Source organism: Erpetoichthys calabaricus, chromosome 4 (assembly GCF_900747795.2).
Source record: "Erpetoichthys calabaricus chromosome 4, fErpCal1.3, whole genome shotgun sequence".
NCBI lineage: Eukaryota > Metazoa > Chordata > Cladistia > Polypteriformes > Polypteridae > Erpetoichthys > Erpetoichthys calabaricus.
In genome coordinates this window covers 249,986,228-250,005,821 of record NC_041397.2, presented here as the reverse complement: position 1 = coordinate 250,005,821, position 19,594 = coordinate 249,986,228, and the positions used below count along the sequence as shown (strand labels likewise).

Sequence of the window (19,594 nt, the reverse complement as noted above, 5' to 3'; positions counted from 1 at the left end):
ATATTATATATACATAAAAACAGGCTTAGTGAGTAATTTTAAATGTGCAAGAAGGATATGTAACATGTCTGTTTTTGAGCACCAGGTGTTACCGACTAGTTGCTAACTCACAGTGCCCTAGAATCCTCAGGTCCAGAAGTAGACTCATCAGCTGCTTCTTGTTCCAAGTCATCCTCTTCCTCATCTGTAGTTCCCGATTCTTCACTGGACGATGAGTAATCTGTTACTTTCTGCGGTGGCCTAATATCTTCAACAGCTCGCAATTCCTTGGCTAGATCAGCAAGATCCTAAATAAAGAAATAAATGTTTCTGTTCAGTAAAGTTTTAAATCATTATTTGGCATGCAAGTTTATGTTTTCAGTTCTACATAGGAGTAGGACAGTGACAGTGTTATAGTAATCTCAATATAATTTAGCTTAATTAGAACATAACTGACTGGTTTCCTGGAGTAAACTTCAACTATCAGTAAAAATAACAGACAGCTTACAGACTTGCTCACAAACAAAGGTGAGACAGCTGACAAGGAAGATATATACCTTTTGACACAGTGATAATATGGCAACAATACAAACTTTAACACAAGGTAAAACCAAGGAGCTAATCATGAATTCCAGGAAACAGAAGACAAACCTGGCTCTCATAAACTTCAGAGATGATGTTACAGACATTGTGAGCATCTTTAAATGTATTAGTTACCATCACTAGTAAGCTGAAATTGGCCAAATATATCTTGTCTATCATCAAGAAGGGTTATCAATGTCTTTATTTCCTCAGATGTCTGAGATAGTCCATGCTGATCTGTTTCAGAAGATACACTATAAGGATAATTCTAATGGACTTTAAAAGCTTTATTTAAAGACATCTGAATGTAAAAGAATGCTTATTTGTTTTACCTCACACTGGCTTTAGCACCATGCTACTCCAGATATGTTATGCAGCACTGTAGTATTTTTCAAATCTATTTTTGATAATCAATTCCAGGATCAATCTACTGGAATTGTTAGCTTGCATCATCATTAATAAAATGATCAGCTATCTGCTTCTTAAACAACATAAGACATTTTGGGACCAATCTTTCTGCTCTTCTCCCAGATCTATAGTTTTACTTAGAATATTTTTCCAATACCCTAAAAGAATCATTCTGCTCTTGAACCCATTCCAGTTCACTCTTAAACCAGACACCTCTTATTTAGTGCGGTTTTATACAACTGTTAAGCAACCATCATATCACGCAAAAGCCAGTTTATCTTCTCATTAAACAGAAAGGAAAATAACTGCCATACGTCTGATTTTTCCCTCTTCATTATAATAGCTTTATAAATTACCATTTTAAAAGAGCCAAGTCGGCAATGCTCATTTTAGCTACTTGACCCAACAGGTAATCTTAAAGAAATCTGTAGGGTACTTGGCTGCTAAATTGACATACTTGCCTAAAACAATTAAATGGAGGGAAAAAACATTCAGGTCGTCCTATCTTAATTTTGCTTGTACTATAGAAGAGGAACAGGGGAAACTGAGTTTAGCTTAGTCCTGTGGTCACTTCTTTACCTCTTAAAAATAAAGTCAAATGCCCTATTATATTCCAATGATGACAAAGAAATTTTATAAATATTTCTAATTTTCAGCTATCCATGTAACTGACTAGACCAGGGGTAGGCAACGTCGGTCCTGGAGTGCCACAGTATGTGCAGGTTTTTGTTCCAACCCAGTTCCTTAACGAGAACTCAACTATTGCTGATGAAGCACATATTGCTTAAGTGACATTTTAATGCTTCATTTTAGTGGTCTCGCTTGTTAAGGTTCTCCAACCTTAATTGCTTATTTCAATCTTAAACTGCTGCATTCAGTGTTTTAATTGCTCCTTATTAGCAATAAGATGTAAAACAGGGGTAGGCAATGTCGGTCCTGGTGAGCCGCAGTGGCTACAGGTTTTCATTCCAACCCAATTGCTTAATTAGAAACCAATCATTGCCAATCTCAGACCTTATTTAATTTTATGGCTTGTTAGTCTGTGCAATGTAAGGCTTTTATATCGTAGATTTTTTTCCTTTCCAAGGATATCATCCAAATGATATGAAGCCTAAAACGGATCATTTTCAGTCTGTCACATTTTTCTATTAAGTGTTTTATTAAATCAAACCATGCATGATAAACACACACAGATGTAATTGGAAAAAAGCTAGCTGGAGAACTGCTGGCTGCTTTGTCTTTTACATCTTATTGCTAATAAGGAGCAATTAAAACACTGAATGCAGCAGTTTAAGATTGAAATAAGCAATTAAGGTTGGAGAACCTTAACAAGCGAGACCACTAAAATGAAGCATTAAAATGTCACTTAAGCAATATGTGCTTCATCAGCAATTATTGAGTTCTCGTTAAGGAACTGGGTTGGAACAAAAACCTGAACATACTGTGGCACTCCAGGACCGACGTTGCCTACCCCTGGACTAGACTATGCTTCCTGCGCATTACTTTAAAATTTTGTTCTACATTTATTATCTCAGTAGTCTCCTGATAAACACTCAAACTCATTTCACATTTTTGCAAGTTAATAGGAGATTGTTATCAAGACCATGACACTGCATTTTAAACTACTGAAGCAATCTAAAGCTATTCCATCAGTTTCCTGTATACCTTACAGGTAGACAGAGGCAGCGCATTATGTGCTCCACTTCACTTTCTCTGTATTTATGTTGCTTTATGCATGCAGAGAACCTCACTTTTGTGAAGAGCTGTGTTGCATTCACTTGAAAGCTGTATGTTTTAAGCAACATGGCATGATACATAAGCACTTCATTCATTGCAGGGACTAAAGCAAGCAAACAGAGCAGGAACAATAATAATAAAAATAAAAAAACAGTACAAATGTTCATGTAGTATTAGATACTTTAAGTCTGAATGTATTTGATTATGCACTCATTTTTAATATGAATATTCAAATCTAATTTGACTGACCTAATGAAGAGTGGGGTTTCTTCTAACTGACTGTACGGTATCCTGGTATGGTACCAGGTAAGCGGAGGACCACAAAATACTACAAAGTCAGTGTCGAATATTACAACCAAACAGTGAAATTCTGTCCAGGTCACATATAACACACACTTCCTATATATGGAAACAGTATAACTAAAGACCTCCATTTTTCATGCTCAGTAACCATACCCCCCTCTGTTCTGGCAAATTAATCATATTGCACTTGGTTGTATTAGTCGGCCGTTGTTTCTGCCATATACTTCTTTGTGATAGATTACATTTTTCTTTTCATTTCAATAGATCTCCAGATTTGACTTTTTGCTGTTAACTCTGTAGAGTTGTTTTAAAGATTTGATTAACCTAATTAGCACCTGGTAAGTAATGTCAGATTGTTCTCTCGTTTTGAAAGAATTTAAACAAAACTTAAGTTCAAACATACAAGACAGGTTCTTGACACTGCCATCCTCACAACCTATACAGAATGTGTTTTTGACAGGTTTATGAGTTTGCATCTCCATTTTCGCTCCTCACAATACTTGAACTTAATTCTGTACCTTACATATGATCTTTCATTTCTTCCTCTCTCTCACTGGCCTCTCTTTACCCCATCTGACAAACTCTTTCCTTTAACTCACCCCTCAACTCCATCTTCACTGGTTCACTAGCCAGGGGCATCCTTTAAACCCAGTGCTAGCATTACTTATGAGCTCAGTCCGGAAATTACAGGGGTAAGGAGATGGTTTATAATGTCTCAGAGCCTACCAAGTCGACACTTGGGCACCTAAACTATGCTTTACTTAAAAATGAGTCTACTATAAAAATAGATACTGAGCATTCTGTTATTTTATTTGAAAAGGCAACATGTCCCCCATTGCCCCACTTAAGAAATGCACATGGTTTTGGCAATTAGTGTTTCGTCAGCTATTTGCACTAGGGCACCACCTCTCAGTTTAACCAGCAAAGTAATAAGAATCAAATTCCGCTGAAAAGGAATATTTTTTTTGTTTTTATAAAATGAAAACATTGGGTCTGAAAAGGCATGTTTACCCTCCGCATTGTTTGGGCCAATAGTAAGAAGCATTTTTAGAGCCTCCAGTATACCTGTTAGGAGCCCAGAGTACATATTATTTAATTGTGAGCATCTTATTTAATATGAAATTACTCTTGTGCCCTCTAGGACTGCACAAGGTAGTATCTATTTGTAATGGAGTATAGCCCCCTGATTTCTAAAGGTTAATGTCAATTTCCTAAGGCTGAATGATCACTTGAAAATTTGTGACAACTGCATGGTTGGAACATTCAGGTTGTTACATGGGATCAACAAGCTGTTTTACAGTTAAGTCCATAAATATTTGGACAGAGACAACTTTTTTCTAATTTTGGTTCTGTACATTACCACAATGAATTTTAAATGAAACAACTCAGATGCAGTTGAAGTGCAGACATTCAGCTTTAATTCAGTGGGGTGAACAAAACGATTGCATAAAAATGTGAGGCAACTTAAGCATTTTTTAACACAATCCCTTCATTTCAGGGGCTCAAACGTAATTGGACAATTGACTCAAAGGCTATTTCACGGGCAGGTGTGGGCAAGTCCGTCGTTATGTCATTATCAATTAAGCAGATAAAAGGCCTGGAGTTGATTTGAGGTGTGGTGCTTGCATGTGGAAGATTTTGCTGTGAACAGACAACATGCGGTCAAAGGAGCTCTCCATGCAGGTGAAAGAAGCCATCCTTAAGCTGCGAAAACAGAAAAATCCCATCCGAGAAATTGCTACAATATTACGAGTGGCAAAATCTACAGTTTGGTACATCCTGAGAAAGAATGCAAGCACTGGTGAACTCAGCAACGCAAAAAGACCTGGATGTCCACGGAAGACAACAGTGGTGGGTGATCGCAGAATCATTTCCATGGTGAAGAGAAACCCCTTCACAACAGCCAACCAAGTGAACAACATTCTCCAAGGGGTAGGCGTATCGATATCCAAGTCTACCATAAAGAGAAGACTGCATGAAAGTAAATACAGAGGGTGCACTGCAAGGTGCAAGCCACTCATAAGCCTCAAGAATAGAAAGGCTAGATTGGACTTTGCTAAAGAACATCTAAAAAAGCCAGCACAGTTCTGGAAAAACATTCTTTGGACAGATGAAAACAAGATCAACCTCTACCAGAATGATGGCAAGAAAAAAGTATGGAGAAGGCGTGGAACAGCTCATTATCCAAAGCATACCACATCATCTGTAAAACACGGTGGAAACAGTGTGATGGCTTGGGCGTGCATGGCTGCCAGTGGCACTGGGACACTAGTGTTTATTGATGATGTGACACAGGACAGAAGCAGCCGAATGAATTCTGAGGTGTTCAGAGACTTACTAAATGCATGTCAAATTGATTGGGCGGCGTTTCATGATACAGATGAACAATGACCCAAAACATACAGCCAAAGCAACCCAGGAGTTTATTAAAGCAAAGAAGTGGAAAATTCTTGAATAGCCAAGGCCAAGTCAGTCACCTGATCTTAACCCAATTGAGCATGCATTTCACTTGTTGAAGACTAAACTTCAGACAGAAAGGCCCACAAACAAACAGCAACTGAAAGCCGCTGCAGTAAAGGCCTGGCAGAGCATTAAAAAGGAAGAAACCCAGCATCTGGTGATGTCCATGAGTTCAAGACTTCAGGCTATCATTACCAGCAAAGGGTTTTCAACCAAGAATTAGAAATGAACATTTTATTTCCAGTTATTTAATTTGTCCAATTACTTTTGAGCCCCTGAAATGAAGGGATTGTGTTAAAAAATGCTTTAGTTGCCTCACATTTTTATGCAATCATTTTGTTCACCTCACTGAATTAAAGCTGAAAGTCTGCACTTCAACTGCATCTGAGTTGTTTCATTTAAAATTCATTGTGGTAATGTACAGAAACAAAATTAGAAAAACGTTGTCTCTGTCCAAATATTTATGGACCTAACTGTATGTAGCTAATGTTCACAGCAATAGCTGTCCGTAACAGCTGAAAATACCTATCTGCTTCAACAGTGTACAGGTTTTCTTTCATGAAATGATTTTGTGCTACTACAGCATTTGTTAGATATAAGCATGCTGACTAGTGTAGTAAACAGACTTTTTCAATACTAAAATAACTTTTTCCTGAAAACAAAGAAACACTTTTATATGTGGTTTCTTGTTGCTCTCTGCATACAGCACAGCAGTCATCGCTACTTTGTATAATATCCTCCTTATTTAGTCAGCAGAAAAAAGTTCTTCTAGTATTAGAAAAGTTATTTTCCATTTATTTTTGTCACAATGTTGCTTGTAATTATGAATCCTTTCACTTGTAACAGGTACTGAAGCAGTGGTGGAATGGTTAGCCTTTGTCCTCCATTCTCTCTTTTTTTTTGGGAAATCCAAAACAAAATATGCATTTTCATTTATATTGCATTAAACAACAAGAGAATACAATTAACTTTTGGCACACTTGCACTCACTATCCCAACTGCTTAACAGCTAGTGCTATTGTTTCACTTACATGCTTTATAGTCCTGCTGCACAATTTTGTTGTATAGCTCACTGGTGGAGGAGTGTGTGGTAAGCCCGTTTAACATTTGAAACATCCATGCTGGTTGCGAGGGCCACATGGTAAAAATGATGTCAGAAGTGGCAACATGCACTAGATTTTCACCGCGAATGGTGGTGAATTGCAAGGAGAGGCTGTTTACGTGGATGCCAAAATGATGAACTTAGGGCTAAATATAACATAACATAACGTAATCAAAACACAAGGAAGACATTCAGAAATATCTGTAGTTCATCTGTTCATCATGTAAGCCACCCACTTACAAGAATACTATACTTGCCCTCATCGTTTTTGGTTAATGTGTCTGACACACCATCTTCTTTTTTTTTCTCTTTCTTTTGTTCTTCAATCAGAACAGTCTCACTTGCTCTTCTGTGAAATTGTTAGGTATGCAACACTGACCAAAAACTGTCACCTACTAACTAGGAGAATATCAATACACCGATTAAACAAATATAAATGCATTTTGAATGCTGACAGTACCTGCATTCTGAGTTGTGGTATGCACTCAAGCTTCATGCAGTAAATATAACCAAGACAGTCTGGCAAGCTAAATGCAGCTGTCTTCACCCAAGTTAAGAGTGTACTTGAAGAAATGGGTCTTTTGCTTTTATTAATTTTTTTTTTTTTTTGATTAGAGAAAAATTTTAGGGACCAAAGATTGGAAGCATCTAGTAGTGTGCTGGTCTGTAACTTGATTGTTTGGAATTAAAAACTTGTAGTCCCAGCGTCCGGACTACCAATTTGTTCATCACTGCTTGATACATGTCTAATTAATAGTCAGTAAACCCCAGATATAGAGAAAGATAAGTAACAAAGTGGGAGACTGAATGTCTAATTAAATATTGGCAAGGACAAAATATCAGTGGATTCTTGTTGCCTAAATTTTCCTTTAAGATAAAAATTAAATAAATCCCATAATGGCTTCTGAAGTTAAATGTTGAGGTATGAAAACTTAACTGTACTCCAGAATGAGTATATAGTTCAGTATTGGTAATTACGATAAATCTCTTTGTGATGCAAACATATTCCCTTGTAATGTAAGTTCAAACAAATCTGTTTGAACAATGCTCTGTGCTAAAAGTGAAATGAGTGTCAGGGGCTTTAACAGTTTTAATATATGTGATTATATACAAACTGAAAATGCATTAATTCCATCAATAAAATACAGTATATATTCCACCAATAAAATATTATAAGACTAGGGGGCTTTGCCCCCTGCTCGCTTCGCTCGTCAACCCCCGTATTTGGTTTTCCGGATACACACTTTTAAGATTGTTTTTTTTTTGTTGAATTGTTGCTATTTCATTAGTTTCACTTTTATTTCAGAACTTCTGTAAAAACAATATTTGTAATCTTGCGAGTCCCAATATGCTGAATCTTTTTAATGAGGTCAAGATAGGTTTCTCTGTTTGGAATTTCAGCATAGACAAAACGATCTACATCATCAGCATTTAATAATTTTTTTTTTTTTTTACAAAGTAACAAAGTAAATAGAGTTCTGCATTGGACTCCTGTCTGTAAAGTCGTGCTATTTTCCTCTCACAGTTCCAAAAGTACATGGGTTTACCAAGGTGATACCCCAGCTTTTGTCTAGGTTTTTGTACAAGGGCTAGACAGAACGTTTTTGACTCCTGGGGGTAAATTTTGGTTTTTAAATAAGCAGACAGATAAATATATATACATTAACAAAGTAACCAATAAATGCATGTGCGGTAAACTCCGTTTTTGAAATTCTCAAGATTCTTTATTTGTCACATGCATAGTTATACAGGACAACACGCAGTGAAATGCATCCTGATCCGCTTATCAAAAACTGTGCAAAGTTAGAAGAATATCAGTTAGATTAACAAAAAGTTATAGATCGAAAGATAACAGTATAGTAGAACACAATAAATAAGTAAAATTATGTGAATAAAGTAGAATTAAGTGTTAAGGTGCAATAGTGTAGTAATTATTGTGCAAAACCAAAGTTAGACTGGTGCACAGTTAAATGAGGCAGTTTGTTTGTTTGCGCTACTGCGATCTTTACTTTTTTTATATTTTCCAATTTTCCTACTTTCATATCCTTTAACTTTCTCCACATGTGTATAGCGCCAAGGTTTTTTTTTTTTTGAGCCTTTCTAATTTCCCTGGTTTCATAGTCTCTAACCTGCTCTGCATGTGTTTAGCGCCAATATTTGTAAACATCTCTATGAAGTTCTACTTTGTCTTTTACTCGCTGTCATTTAATTCTGAGCCGGATTGGACGTGCTTTTTTTTCCAATTCAACTTGTTCCGGGCTGATAATTACTTTCCTTATTTTCTGAATTTGCACCTCGATTATTCTTTTTTGCTCTTTTTTCTGTCCAACGCATTTGAGTCTCTTTTCTCCGCGCTTTTCTTTATTCTTCGTTTAATCATCGACGTTTCATTTCTACCCTATTCATCTCTACCGTATTGACCTTATACACTTTATATGCACTGAGAGCCCTGGAGCTGTGTGTGCTGCATGACTGCCTTTACACTACTGATTTGTTTTTTTTGATATTGCTTGTAAGTAGGGTGTGTCTTGCAAGATTCTCGTTCTATGTTCCTGTGAGACGCACAGTGGCAGGTCTCTTTCGTCTCGCGGGTCTTTAAATTATCTTCCAAGAAAGATCACTATCTTGTCAGGGGACAGGATTTCTTTTTATAATGCATAGATAGATTTTTAAACCACTGTAACAAACACTGAAAACTTAGGGCTTAACAGAATATGCCAATGTTTCTATGATCATGTATTTCAATGCTAGAATAGCTAATTATATAAACACACAATAACCTAAGATAAATTCAAGTCTGTTTCAAACCAAAAACTTAACACAAATGGATTTTAATGGCAAAACATTCTTTACAAACATGTTTATGTAAATATATTATGTTCTAATTTAACTCAGCATTAATCTCTCATTAAATAAGTGGTGGTGATATGTGTAAAAAATATTTTTTCACTATTTTTGGAAAGCAAATATTAAATATACAAAATAAAAAAATACCACATTACATTACTGTTCAAGCATACTGGTCTGAAAGGAACTATCCATTATATTTTGACTTAATTGATTATCTTTTTTTTTTTTAATTAGAATTTTTCTAACAAACATATCTTTGTCTGGCTTGCTTGTAGTATTATCTTGCATTTTTATACATCTTATATATATCTGTGAACATGTATAAGCAGCAAAAGATGACATCTGTACATTCATTTGGAAAGAAAACCAAATGTTTCCATGGATCTTAATTACATATGCTCACAAAATCCAAAACCAAATAAGAACATAACTGAAAGGAAATAATATTCTTTAAACAATTTCGTTAGACCACTTAGATATAACTCCTAGTTGAAAAAATGCAACATCCAGTAATCAAGTCATTTAAAGGATAAAAGTGGTTGCAAAAACTAATAATTCATGCAGTGATATCATATGATAAGAACGAAATGGCTGGTGCTACAATGAAAAAAATAAATGGCAAAATTTTTCAGCCAACATGAAAAGTTAGCTTCTTTCTTGATCCAAGCAAGGGCAAGCAATGATTCACAATAAACGATGACAGGACATTTTGAGTAAAACAGCTTACCACTTCACCCTACAGATGTTGAGATTAGGTCATACACAACCATTTATCGACGTTGACAGAGTGGTTTGGCAAAAGAAAGATAAACAAAAAATGAAAGTCAGCACATTTTTACTGTTGCTAATGTAATAATATTCAGTGCTAAAGCACATATCTCTACCAATATTAAATTAATAAAATTTGTATGAAAAATGGCAAAATCTTACAGCTGGCCTGCTTGGTCTAAATGCATCCTTCTTCTCCTCTGGCTTTTTAGCAGCATTTTCTTGTCTTTGTGATGGTGAACCCTCAGATTTTGAAGATGCTAAGTGACAAACAGTAATTATTTAAAATGTTAGTTATGATAGGGATACTGAACTGCTTGGTATAAAAAATACCAATTTAGCTTCTATAATTTTAATAGTAATAAAGTAACTTCTTAAGTTTTATTACAAAATACAATGAAACAGCCTGCATTTCTGAAAAACAAAACACCATTTAAACATATCAGTTTACTTGTGTGATTTGAATTTTTAAACTACATTAAAAGAAAATCAATCAAATATTCTGATAATTAAAAGAATATATTATTTTCAGCCTGACCAGAAAGATAACAATGCAAATGAATATATACAGTAAACACTGCTTGAATATCAGCACAAAGCATTTTAGGAAAATTAAGTACAAAGCCTTTGAAATACAAATATACCATATATTCACCACAAGATGGCATTTCATAGTTGAATTTCTACAATCATGTTTGTAACATGAGCTTGTGTTTTGAGGCAGAAGGTTACAGCACAATGCCTTTTTGGTAAAGCCTGTCTTTAATATATACTATGGGGCTTCGCTCGCCAACCCCCTTTTTGTTTTTCCAGATACATACTTTTAAGATTTTTTTTTTCTTTGAATTGTTGCTATTTCATTAGTTTCACTTTTATTTCTGAACTTCTGTAAAAACAATATTTGGAATCTTTCGAGTCCCAATGTGCTGAATCTTTTTAATGAGGTCAGTGAGACATGTGTTTAATGACTTTATAGCATAATTCAGGATTTTGGAATTTCAGCACAGACAAAACGATCTACATCATCAGCAGTTAAATTTTTTTGCAAAGTAACCAATAAATGCATGTGAGGTAAACTTCGTTTCTGAAATTCTCTTGACTTAAACTTCAAAGCCTTTCAATATTTACATACTTCTGACATATAACCTATGTCCATATATTCGATCTCTCTTCGCCTTTTTGTTTTTTCTACGAGTAATAATTTCTTTCTTTGTGCTAATGTGGTTTACTTTCTTTGTTTTGACACTGTCATTTTTTTCTGCTTTCATATTCTGTACCTTGCTCTGCATGTGTTTTTTTTTTTTGAGTCTTTTGAATTCCAGTTTTAAATTATCTCTAACCTGCTCTGCATGTGTTTGGCCCTCTTGTTTTTTAACCTCTTTATGACGTTTTACTTTGTTTTCTACTCTGTCTTTTATTTCTGACCTCGCTTTATCCTGCTTTTGTTTCAATTACACCTGGTCCGTGGTGATTATTTTCCCTTTTTTGAGTAATAATTTCCGTTCGTTTGTGCTACTGTGATCTTTACTTTCTTTTTTTATACTTTCTAATTTTCCTACTTTCATATTCTTTAACTTTCTCCACATGTGTATTGTGCCGGTTTTTTTTTTTGAGCTTTTCAAATTCCATTGCTTTCATAATCTCTAACCTGCTCTGCATGTGTATAGCACCAGCGTCTGGATTGGACATGCTTTTTTCTCAATTCCACTTGTTCCGGGCTGATAATTACTTATCATTACTTTCATAATCTTTTACCTGTTCTGCATGTGTATAGCGCCAACGTCCGGATTGGACGTGCTTTTTTTTTTTTTTTTTTTTAAATTCCAGTTGTTCTGGGCTGATAATTACTTTCCTTATTTTCTGAATTTGCACCTAGATTATTCTTTTTCTTTTTTGTCTCTCCAATGCTTTTGAGTCTCTTTTCTCCACGCTGCTTTCTTCTTCGCTTAGTCGTCTACATTTCATCTATAACGCATTGTCCTTATACGCTTTATATGTGCAGAGAGCCCTGGATCTGTGTGTGCTCAAAGCCAAAACACGACTGAGTGTGTTGCTGCCCATGCTCTTATTTGGTTGTAAATAGGGCGTGTCTTGCAAGAATCTCATGTTCTACGTCATCGCGAGACGGTCCTGGGTCAATCTCTTGGCACAAAGTCTCATGTTTAAGGTCCCCGCGAGACGCTCCGTGGCCAATCTCTTCAGTCTCGCGGGTCTTTTAAGTGTCTTCCGTGATCTTAACGTGAAGATTACGTCTCGACGCCCTACTATTTTTATGCAGGATTTTTTTTTTTTATAATAGATGTTACACAGCAAATTAACAAATAGCTGCTTCTGAAAAGAAAAAAAAAATGTGCGTTTTCATTTGAGAAAATCTAATTTAACGTTGATAGATTTTTTTTTTTTATCTAGAGCAGTCCTTCCAATTTTTACTGTACCTTTCCCTACTTTAACGATTTATAAAAAAATGCATTTTTTCACATTCACATTAAACAGATTTCATATGAGACCAGGAAACAAGAAAATCACAATGAAGCAATAAGTATTAATGAAAACCTAGAGTCCTAAGTTCAAACTCCAGGCACTGTCTGTGAGCAGTAAGAGCTGGGTTATACTTGCGCTCAAAACAATTACACGTACACATCATGGCTGCCACGTGTTTCCAGCACTCTTTTGACAGAATCGTGAGCAAGCTGCACTAACAGCAAAAATTTGGGTGGCATGTGTTCATGCTTTGGTATGTGACATCAGCATCGTTGTTTACTATCAACATCTCCATAGTGATAAATATGCTAGTCAGAACAGCTGGCATCAAATTGCCAGCTCTCTGAAAGTGGATGTGGAAACATTCAAGACAAAATGGAAGGAAATTTGAGACAGATATGTCTGTGCAAAGTGGAAAATGTCCAAGAAAAGAAGGGGGGATTTGGCTGTTGCACGATACCACAGTGTGACAGCAAGCCGTATTTTAGCTTCCAGAGGAGTGCGTGCTTTGATGTTTGATGAAGGGATCAATGCAGAGAAGTAAACCATCAAACATAAATGCTGACATATGAAAGTGTTAATGATGCTTTTCTTCATCCATTTCTCACATGGGGAATATGCAACACTTGCATTACCTATTGTAATGACCTGATACATTTAAAGGTCTCACATACCATCTTCTGTGTCGTTGCTGCCATCTTTTATTGAACACCTTTGCAACAGCATCTCACACTGCCACCCTGTGAAATCCTCCAGATTTACACAAGTTTTACACGCAAGTATAGTCAGTACACAGCTTGCATAGCAGCAGCACCTGCAAGCATATATGTCGCATAGTGTCAAGTATATCCTGGTTGTTACTATTCATCTGATTTTCAAATTAGTATTATTCAATATTGATTGAAATTTTTAAATGTCTCCAATCAGTCCAAATACAAAATCTCTCTATGTAATATTGCATGACTTTTTCACCATCTTGTATTTGCACATTATGTTTTAAGAATAGCCTATTCTAGATTAAGAATAAATACTTACTGTTATATTATTAAGGATAGCCTTGTTTCCTTTGAGAAAAAACTAGTATTTTCCTTTTCTAATGAAGCTACACTGTGGTTTAGTATAGTGTTCCTCAACTTTTCTGGTGTCGTGACCCCTTTTCCCCCTATGTAAGTGTTTTTTGTGACCCAACTTTGTGAAGCAATTTCAATTGTCAAAGCGTTTTGGGTTTGTGCGAGGTGGAGGATATGTGGGTCCCCTTGATGAATCTAGCATAATAATTAAAGCAGGACTGGAAGGAATGACGGTGAATCAAGTACAACCATCGTTTAAGGGTAGAGCATGATCACCGGATCTCTGATACAACACATCACACAGTGCTATCCACTACCATTAAAAATAATTACAACTCGCGACCCACTGGCATCAAGCTCCAACCCAGTGTTCAAGAAACACTGATTTAGTGTTCCTTATTCTTTCAACAGGTAGAACGTGTTGCTCTAGAACATCCGAATATAAAGGTGGTGACACATAAAAGCTTAGTGTAGCATGAAATTACTAATTCTATGAACATACACGTAGTAATCAAAAGGAAAGGAAGAAGCTCACACTTTAGTACAAGTCTCTTTCTACTCAATGACATAAAAGGTAGTTCAGATATTTTGTGTGTAAGAAATATACCTTAGGGATGTGGAAGAAAATTAGATTACCCAATGTAAAAAAAGTTGTTGGGGGGGGGGGAGTACGCTTTATATTGTTTCTTGTAGTTGTGAGTTTTAATATACTAGGCATTTTAACGCCATTTATTTCTACAGCACATTTTCCATATAAAAGATGTAGCTAAAAGTGCTTTTACAAGATGTCAAAGAAATGGTTACAAGCAAAGAAAAACTAATTACAACTTTAAAAATAATAAATACATAGTAGGGGTGGGCGGTATGACCAAAATTCTATATCACGGTATTTTTCTAAATTATCCCGGTTTCACGGTATTCGACGGTATTTTTTTCCCCATGCATGAGTGGATGTTAACCACATTTTCCACTGCAATTACTGGCTAAGAATAACCTATTCCACCGTCAAGAGTATTGTACATTGTACAAAAAAAAACATTTTAAAGTGCACACAAGTATTAATACAGTTTTGCATTGCCCCATAAAGTGATAGTTTTCAAGGGGGTGGCACTAATGGAGAAGGTATCACATTGCATGACAGATGCAGTCAAAATATAGAACCTTTTTATTGAACAAATTTTGCAAAAAACAAACTATAATTTTGACAACATATTTTCAACCATACAAAGAGGCATTTAGACTTAGTAAAATATCCAGAAGTGCTTGTCAAAAATTGTATTGCACCGAATATGTCTTAGAAAAGGAATAAATAGTAAATATTTTTTGTAAACCAACTACACTTTCTGTTAATGTTAACAATCTCTGTCCACTGACACGTTAAAGTGACTTTTTAAACAACTTTATCATCATTAAACTGCATAATATTTAAACTAATAAATAATAACAATAAAATAAATAATAGTATTATTACTGATAGTTGCACTATTACTTCAAGACTTCAAGCCCAGGTGCATTACACAGTATTCACCAAATTAAAATAAAATACAACAAGTGCAACTTGGTGATGACATCTTTACCAGCTGAACCATCATTTAGGCAAACTGCATTAATATGGACCTTGCTTCAAGCTAAGCTATACTGGGAAGAAAAAAAACTATATGTCGAGAACAAAGTCAACATTTCCACTTTATTCTCGCCGTTTATGTCGAGATTAAAGTCGACATTTCCACTTTATTCTAATAGTTTACTTTATAATTAAAGTAGAATGTCGTAAACTAAACTTCTTCCTAAAATCAATGTTTAATCAATTACTTAATTTACCCCGTCATAAATTAATGCAGCACATTAAATGCTTTGTTTTACGTTCCCCGACCCAGTGGTTAATCACTACGCTTCTTAAGCGATCACCATACAGAATCCATTCACTTCATGATATTCCTGCTTTCTGAAAATTTAGAATGCTAAGATAAATACTTGATATCATTTTCATGATGAAATGCATTAAAGCAGGTATTACACATGCACTGTAGTGAGGCGGTAGTGCTGCTCCCTCGCAGTAAAGGGTCCCCAGGTGTATGTTCAGTGTAGAGAACTTTATGGCAGGTGTGACGAGGCTACAAAAAACTGGATGTATGAATAGCTATCGCATAGGTTTAACTTAAATATTGTGTAAATGTTGGGTTTGTGATCTGCTGGCCGGAGACACAAACACAGAATTCAATGCATGTTCTTCTGAGCGGGCTATCTTTATTGCATGCATGCTGTCTCTATCTGACGTAGGCTACCAAAACCCCAGTTCCTATCCTTCCTTTTTCTTTCACCACATAACCAATCACCACACGATAAACGTCTTTATGAAATTAAAACTAGTTATAAACTTAGCCCACGGAGTGTTCAGAACTTTAAAAATATCTTCGTTATACATGTTTAATTATGTCATCCATTCAGAGTTGCGCCTATCTCTGAACGAATCACTTACCACAAAGCATTTAATGTGCTATATAACTTATGACGGGGTTTGAGAAAATCTAGTAAATTAAATATTCATTTTATGATGAAGTTTAGTTTACGATGTTCTACTTTAATGACAAATTACGAGAATAAAGTCAAAAGAATATATTCTCGTCATAAGCGTCAAGATTAAAGTGGAAATGTCGAGAATAAAGTCAAAATGTCGTCACACTATTACACAGTACCCAGGTAAATTACACTGTATTGAAAACAAATAAAACAAGTACAACTTGGCTTGCAGTATTATCCAGTAGTATAGAAACAGTATTTACACATCTGACCTTTTAAAACTAAAGCATCTCCAGGCGACAGATGTGACTGCTTTTTTTCGGCTCTCTGTCCATTTTCACCGCGCGGCATACCTATGCTACCGTCCACTATTTGGTGGTGTAGCAGTGAAAAAGAGCCCTAGTGCAACAAATCTGTGTTTAGCGGTGTAGCAGTGAAAAAGGTCCCCACTTGAACATTTTCCCGCTGCGCCACGTTCCGAACGTCGTTTAGGCAATTTAAACCGGTGTTGCCGTATAAGAAAAATCCATATCATAAAAAAAAATAAAAACAGTTTTCGGTATGAACCGGTATACCGCCCAGCACTAATACATAGTAAACAAAAATATATTATGCACACTTAACATAAGATAATTAAGCACAGTCCTTAAATACAGAATTGTTTTTTAAGCCTCTAAATGACTGGCTGAAGATTCAACGCTATAGGTCTCGTGGAAAGTAGGGTCACCTGATTTCAATCACAACAACAAAACCAAAAGTAGTCACGCTTGTTAAATTGTTATAAAAAGTCAATAAACATAGAAAATTTTTTGACAGAAACTAGGAAATAACCAGCATTTAAATTAACAAGATATACAATTAATTGCAAAAACGGATTGGTAAGAAAATATGCAGCTGCTGCATTTCTCCAAGACTTAACATGGCTTATATTTACAATGATTATATTATTAATTAGCTCTAAAACATATGATGATGTATTCAATGTACCCCAAGAGCTGTCTAAGCAAAGTTATTATTTTGGCTGCTTGTATGTGCTCAGCATAATTTTCAGTTTCTTGGCAGCCAAAGTCTTACACAGGAACATAAATTGTAGCATTCACTATAATGTTACATGTATTTATGAATGATATGGTAAAATATTTTGCTATCCAGCTTGACAATTCTTTGTGTAATTTAACATCCTCGACTTCACAACATTCTTAAGAATGAAAGAGAACAAAAAAGTTGATTTAAAAAAAAATGTACTTGGGTGTTCAACTTTTAATTTAAGAAACAAAAATGTTAAAGGAACATTTCACTCAAAAATAATTTTGTATTTGCTAATCACCCCAAGTTTGTAGTGATGGTGAAGAAAAAAATTTATTCTCATGCCTTGATGGAGAAGAGATATAACTAAATTCCTTATACAAATGGTTTCAAATGGGAACCAAATTGAACATAAACATATCAAAATAGTCATGAAAAATTTCAAATTGTTTGTGTCCCACAATCCAATTATTAGGTATAGTCATATGTTCAAAAAATCTAAAAACATTTGCAGTTTAGCTAGAATGTTGTAAATTAACCATTTCTGGAAACTCTTGCTGTGTACAACAATGACGTGCACCGAGTATGACTGAGGTTTTAAATTGAAGGTACTTCATCATTCTCATCTCTGATTTTTGTATTAGGTGACACTAGTAATATTTTCTAATGAATGAGAATAGAAATTGCTCTTGGTCATCACTCTAAACATTACAAAAGCAACATAACTGACATATTCAAAACTTATTTTAGGATGGAGCCTAAAAGTTAGACAAAACACTAATGAACCGGAATTTTTAGCTTTGCAAATAAATAAAAACACATTTCTTTAATGAAAAAGAAATACTGATATGATTGGGTATATACAGTGGGTACGGAAAGTATTCAGACCCCCTTCAATTTTTCACTCTTTGTTATATTGCAGCCATTTACTAAAATCATTTAAATTAATTTTTTTCCTCATTAATGTACACACAGTACCACATATTGACAGACAAAAAAAAAGAATTTTTGAAATTGTTGCAGATTTATTAAAAAAGAAAAACTGAAATATCACATGGTCCTAAGTATTCAGACCCTTTGCTGTGACACTCATATATTTAACTCAGGTGCTTTCCATTTCTTCTGATCATCCTTGAGATCACCTTCATTTGAGTCCAGCTGTGTTTGATTATACTGATTGGACTTGATTAGGAAAGCCACACACCTGTCTATATAAGACCTTACAGCTCACAATGCATGTCAGAGCAAATGAGAATCATGAGGTCAAAGGAACTGCCTGAAGAGCTCAGAGACAGAATTGTGGCAAGGCACAGATCTGGCCAAGGTTACAGAAAAATTTCTGCTGCACGTAAGCACAGTGGCCTCCATAATCCTTAAATGGAAGATATTTGGGACGACCAGAACCCTTCCTAGAGCTGGCCGTCCGGCCAAGCTGAGCTACCGGGGGAGAAGAGCCTTGGTGAGAGACGTACAGAAGAACCCAAAGATCACTTTGGCTGAGCTCCAGAGATGCAGTCAGGAGATGGAAGAAAGTTGTAGAAAGTCAACCATCACTGCAGCCCTCCACCAGTCAGGGCTTTATGGCAGAGTGGCCTGTCGGAAGCCTCTCCTCAGTGCAAGACACATGACAGCCCGCGTGGAGTTTGCTAAAAGACACCTGAAGGACTCTGAGATGGTGAGAAATAAGATTCTCTGGTCTGATGAGACCAAGATAGAACTTTTTGGCCTTAATTCTAAGCGGTATGTGTGGAGACAACCAGGCACTGCTCATCACTTGTCCAATACAGTCCCCACAGTGAAGCATGGCGGTGGCAGCATCATGCTGTGGGGGTGTTTTTCAGCTGCAGGGACAGGACGACTGGTTGCAATCGAGGGAAAGATGAATGCGGCCAAGTACAGGGATATCCTGGACAAAAACCTTCTCCAGAGTGCTAAGGACCTCAGACTGGGCCGCAGGTTTACCTTCCAACAAGACAATGACCCTAAGCACACAGCCAAAATAACGAAGGAGTGACTTCACAACAACTCTGTGACTGTTCTTGAATGGCCCAGCCAGAGCCCTGACTTAAACCCAATTGAGCATCTCTGGAGAGACCTAAAAATGGCTGTCCACCAATATCTACCATCCAACCTGACAGAACTGGAGTGGATCTGCAAGGAGGAATGGCAGAGGATCCCCAAATCCAGGTGTGAAAAACTTGTTGCATCTTTCCCAAGAAGACTCATGGCTGTATTAGCTCAAAAGGGTGCTTCTACTAAATACTGAGCAAAGGGTCTGAATACTTAGGACCATGTGATATTTCAGTTT

At 35.9% G+C, this 19,594-nt stretch overlaps 1 protein-coding gene across 9 annotated transcripts in view; it reads right to left on the bottom strand.

Annotated features, from left to right (window-relative positions):
• The window catches only part of LOC114650761 (mitogen-activated protein kinase kinase kinase kinase 4), a 296,865-nt gene that overhangs the window by 53,306 nt on the left and 223,965 nt on the right, over positions 1-19,594 (bottom strand). For all 9 annotated transcript variants that reach the window (XM_028800590.2, XM_051926168.1, XM_051926169.1 and 6 more), the window contains 2 exons: positions 10,352-10,449; positions 112-287 (listed from right to left, as the gene is read on the bottom strand). In XM_028800590.2, coding sequence (XP_028656423.1) covers positions 112-287; positions 10,352-10,449 — 274 coding nt within the window. The remainder of the gene's footprint in view (positions 1-111; positions 288-10,351; positions 10,450-19,594) is intronic.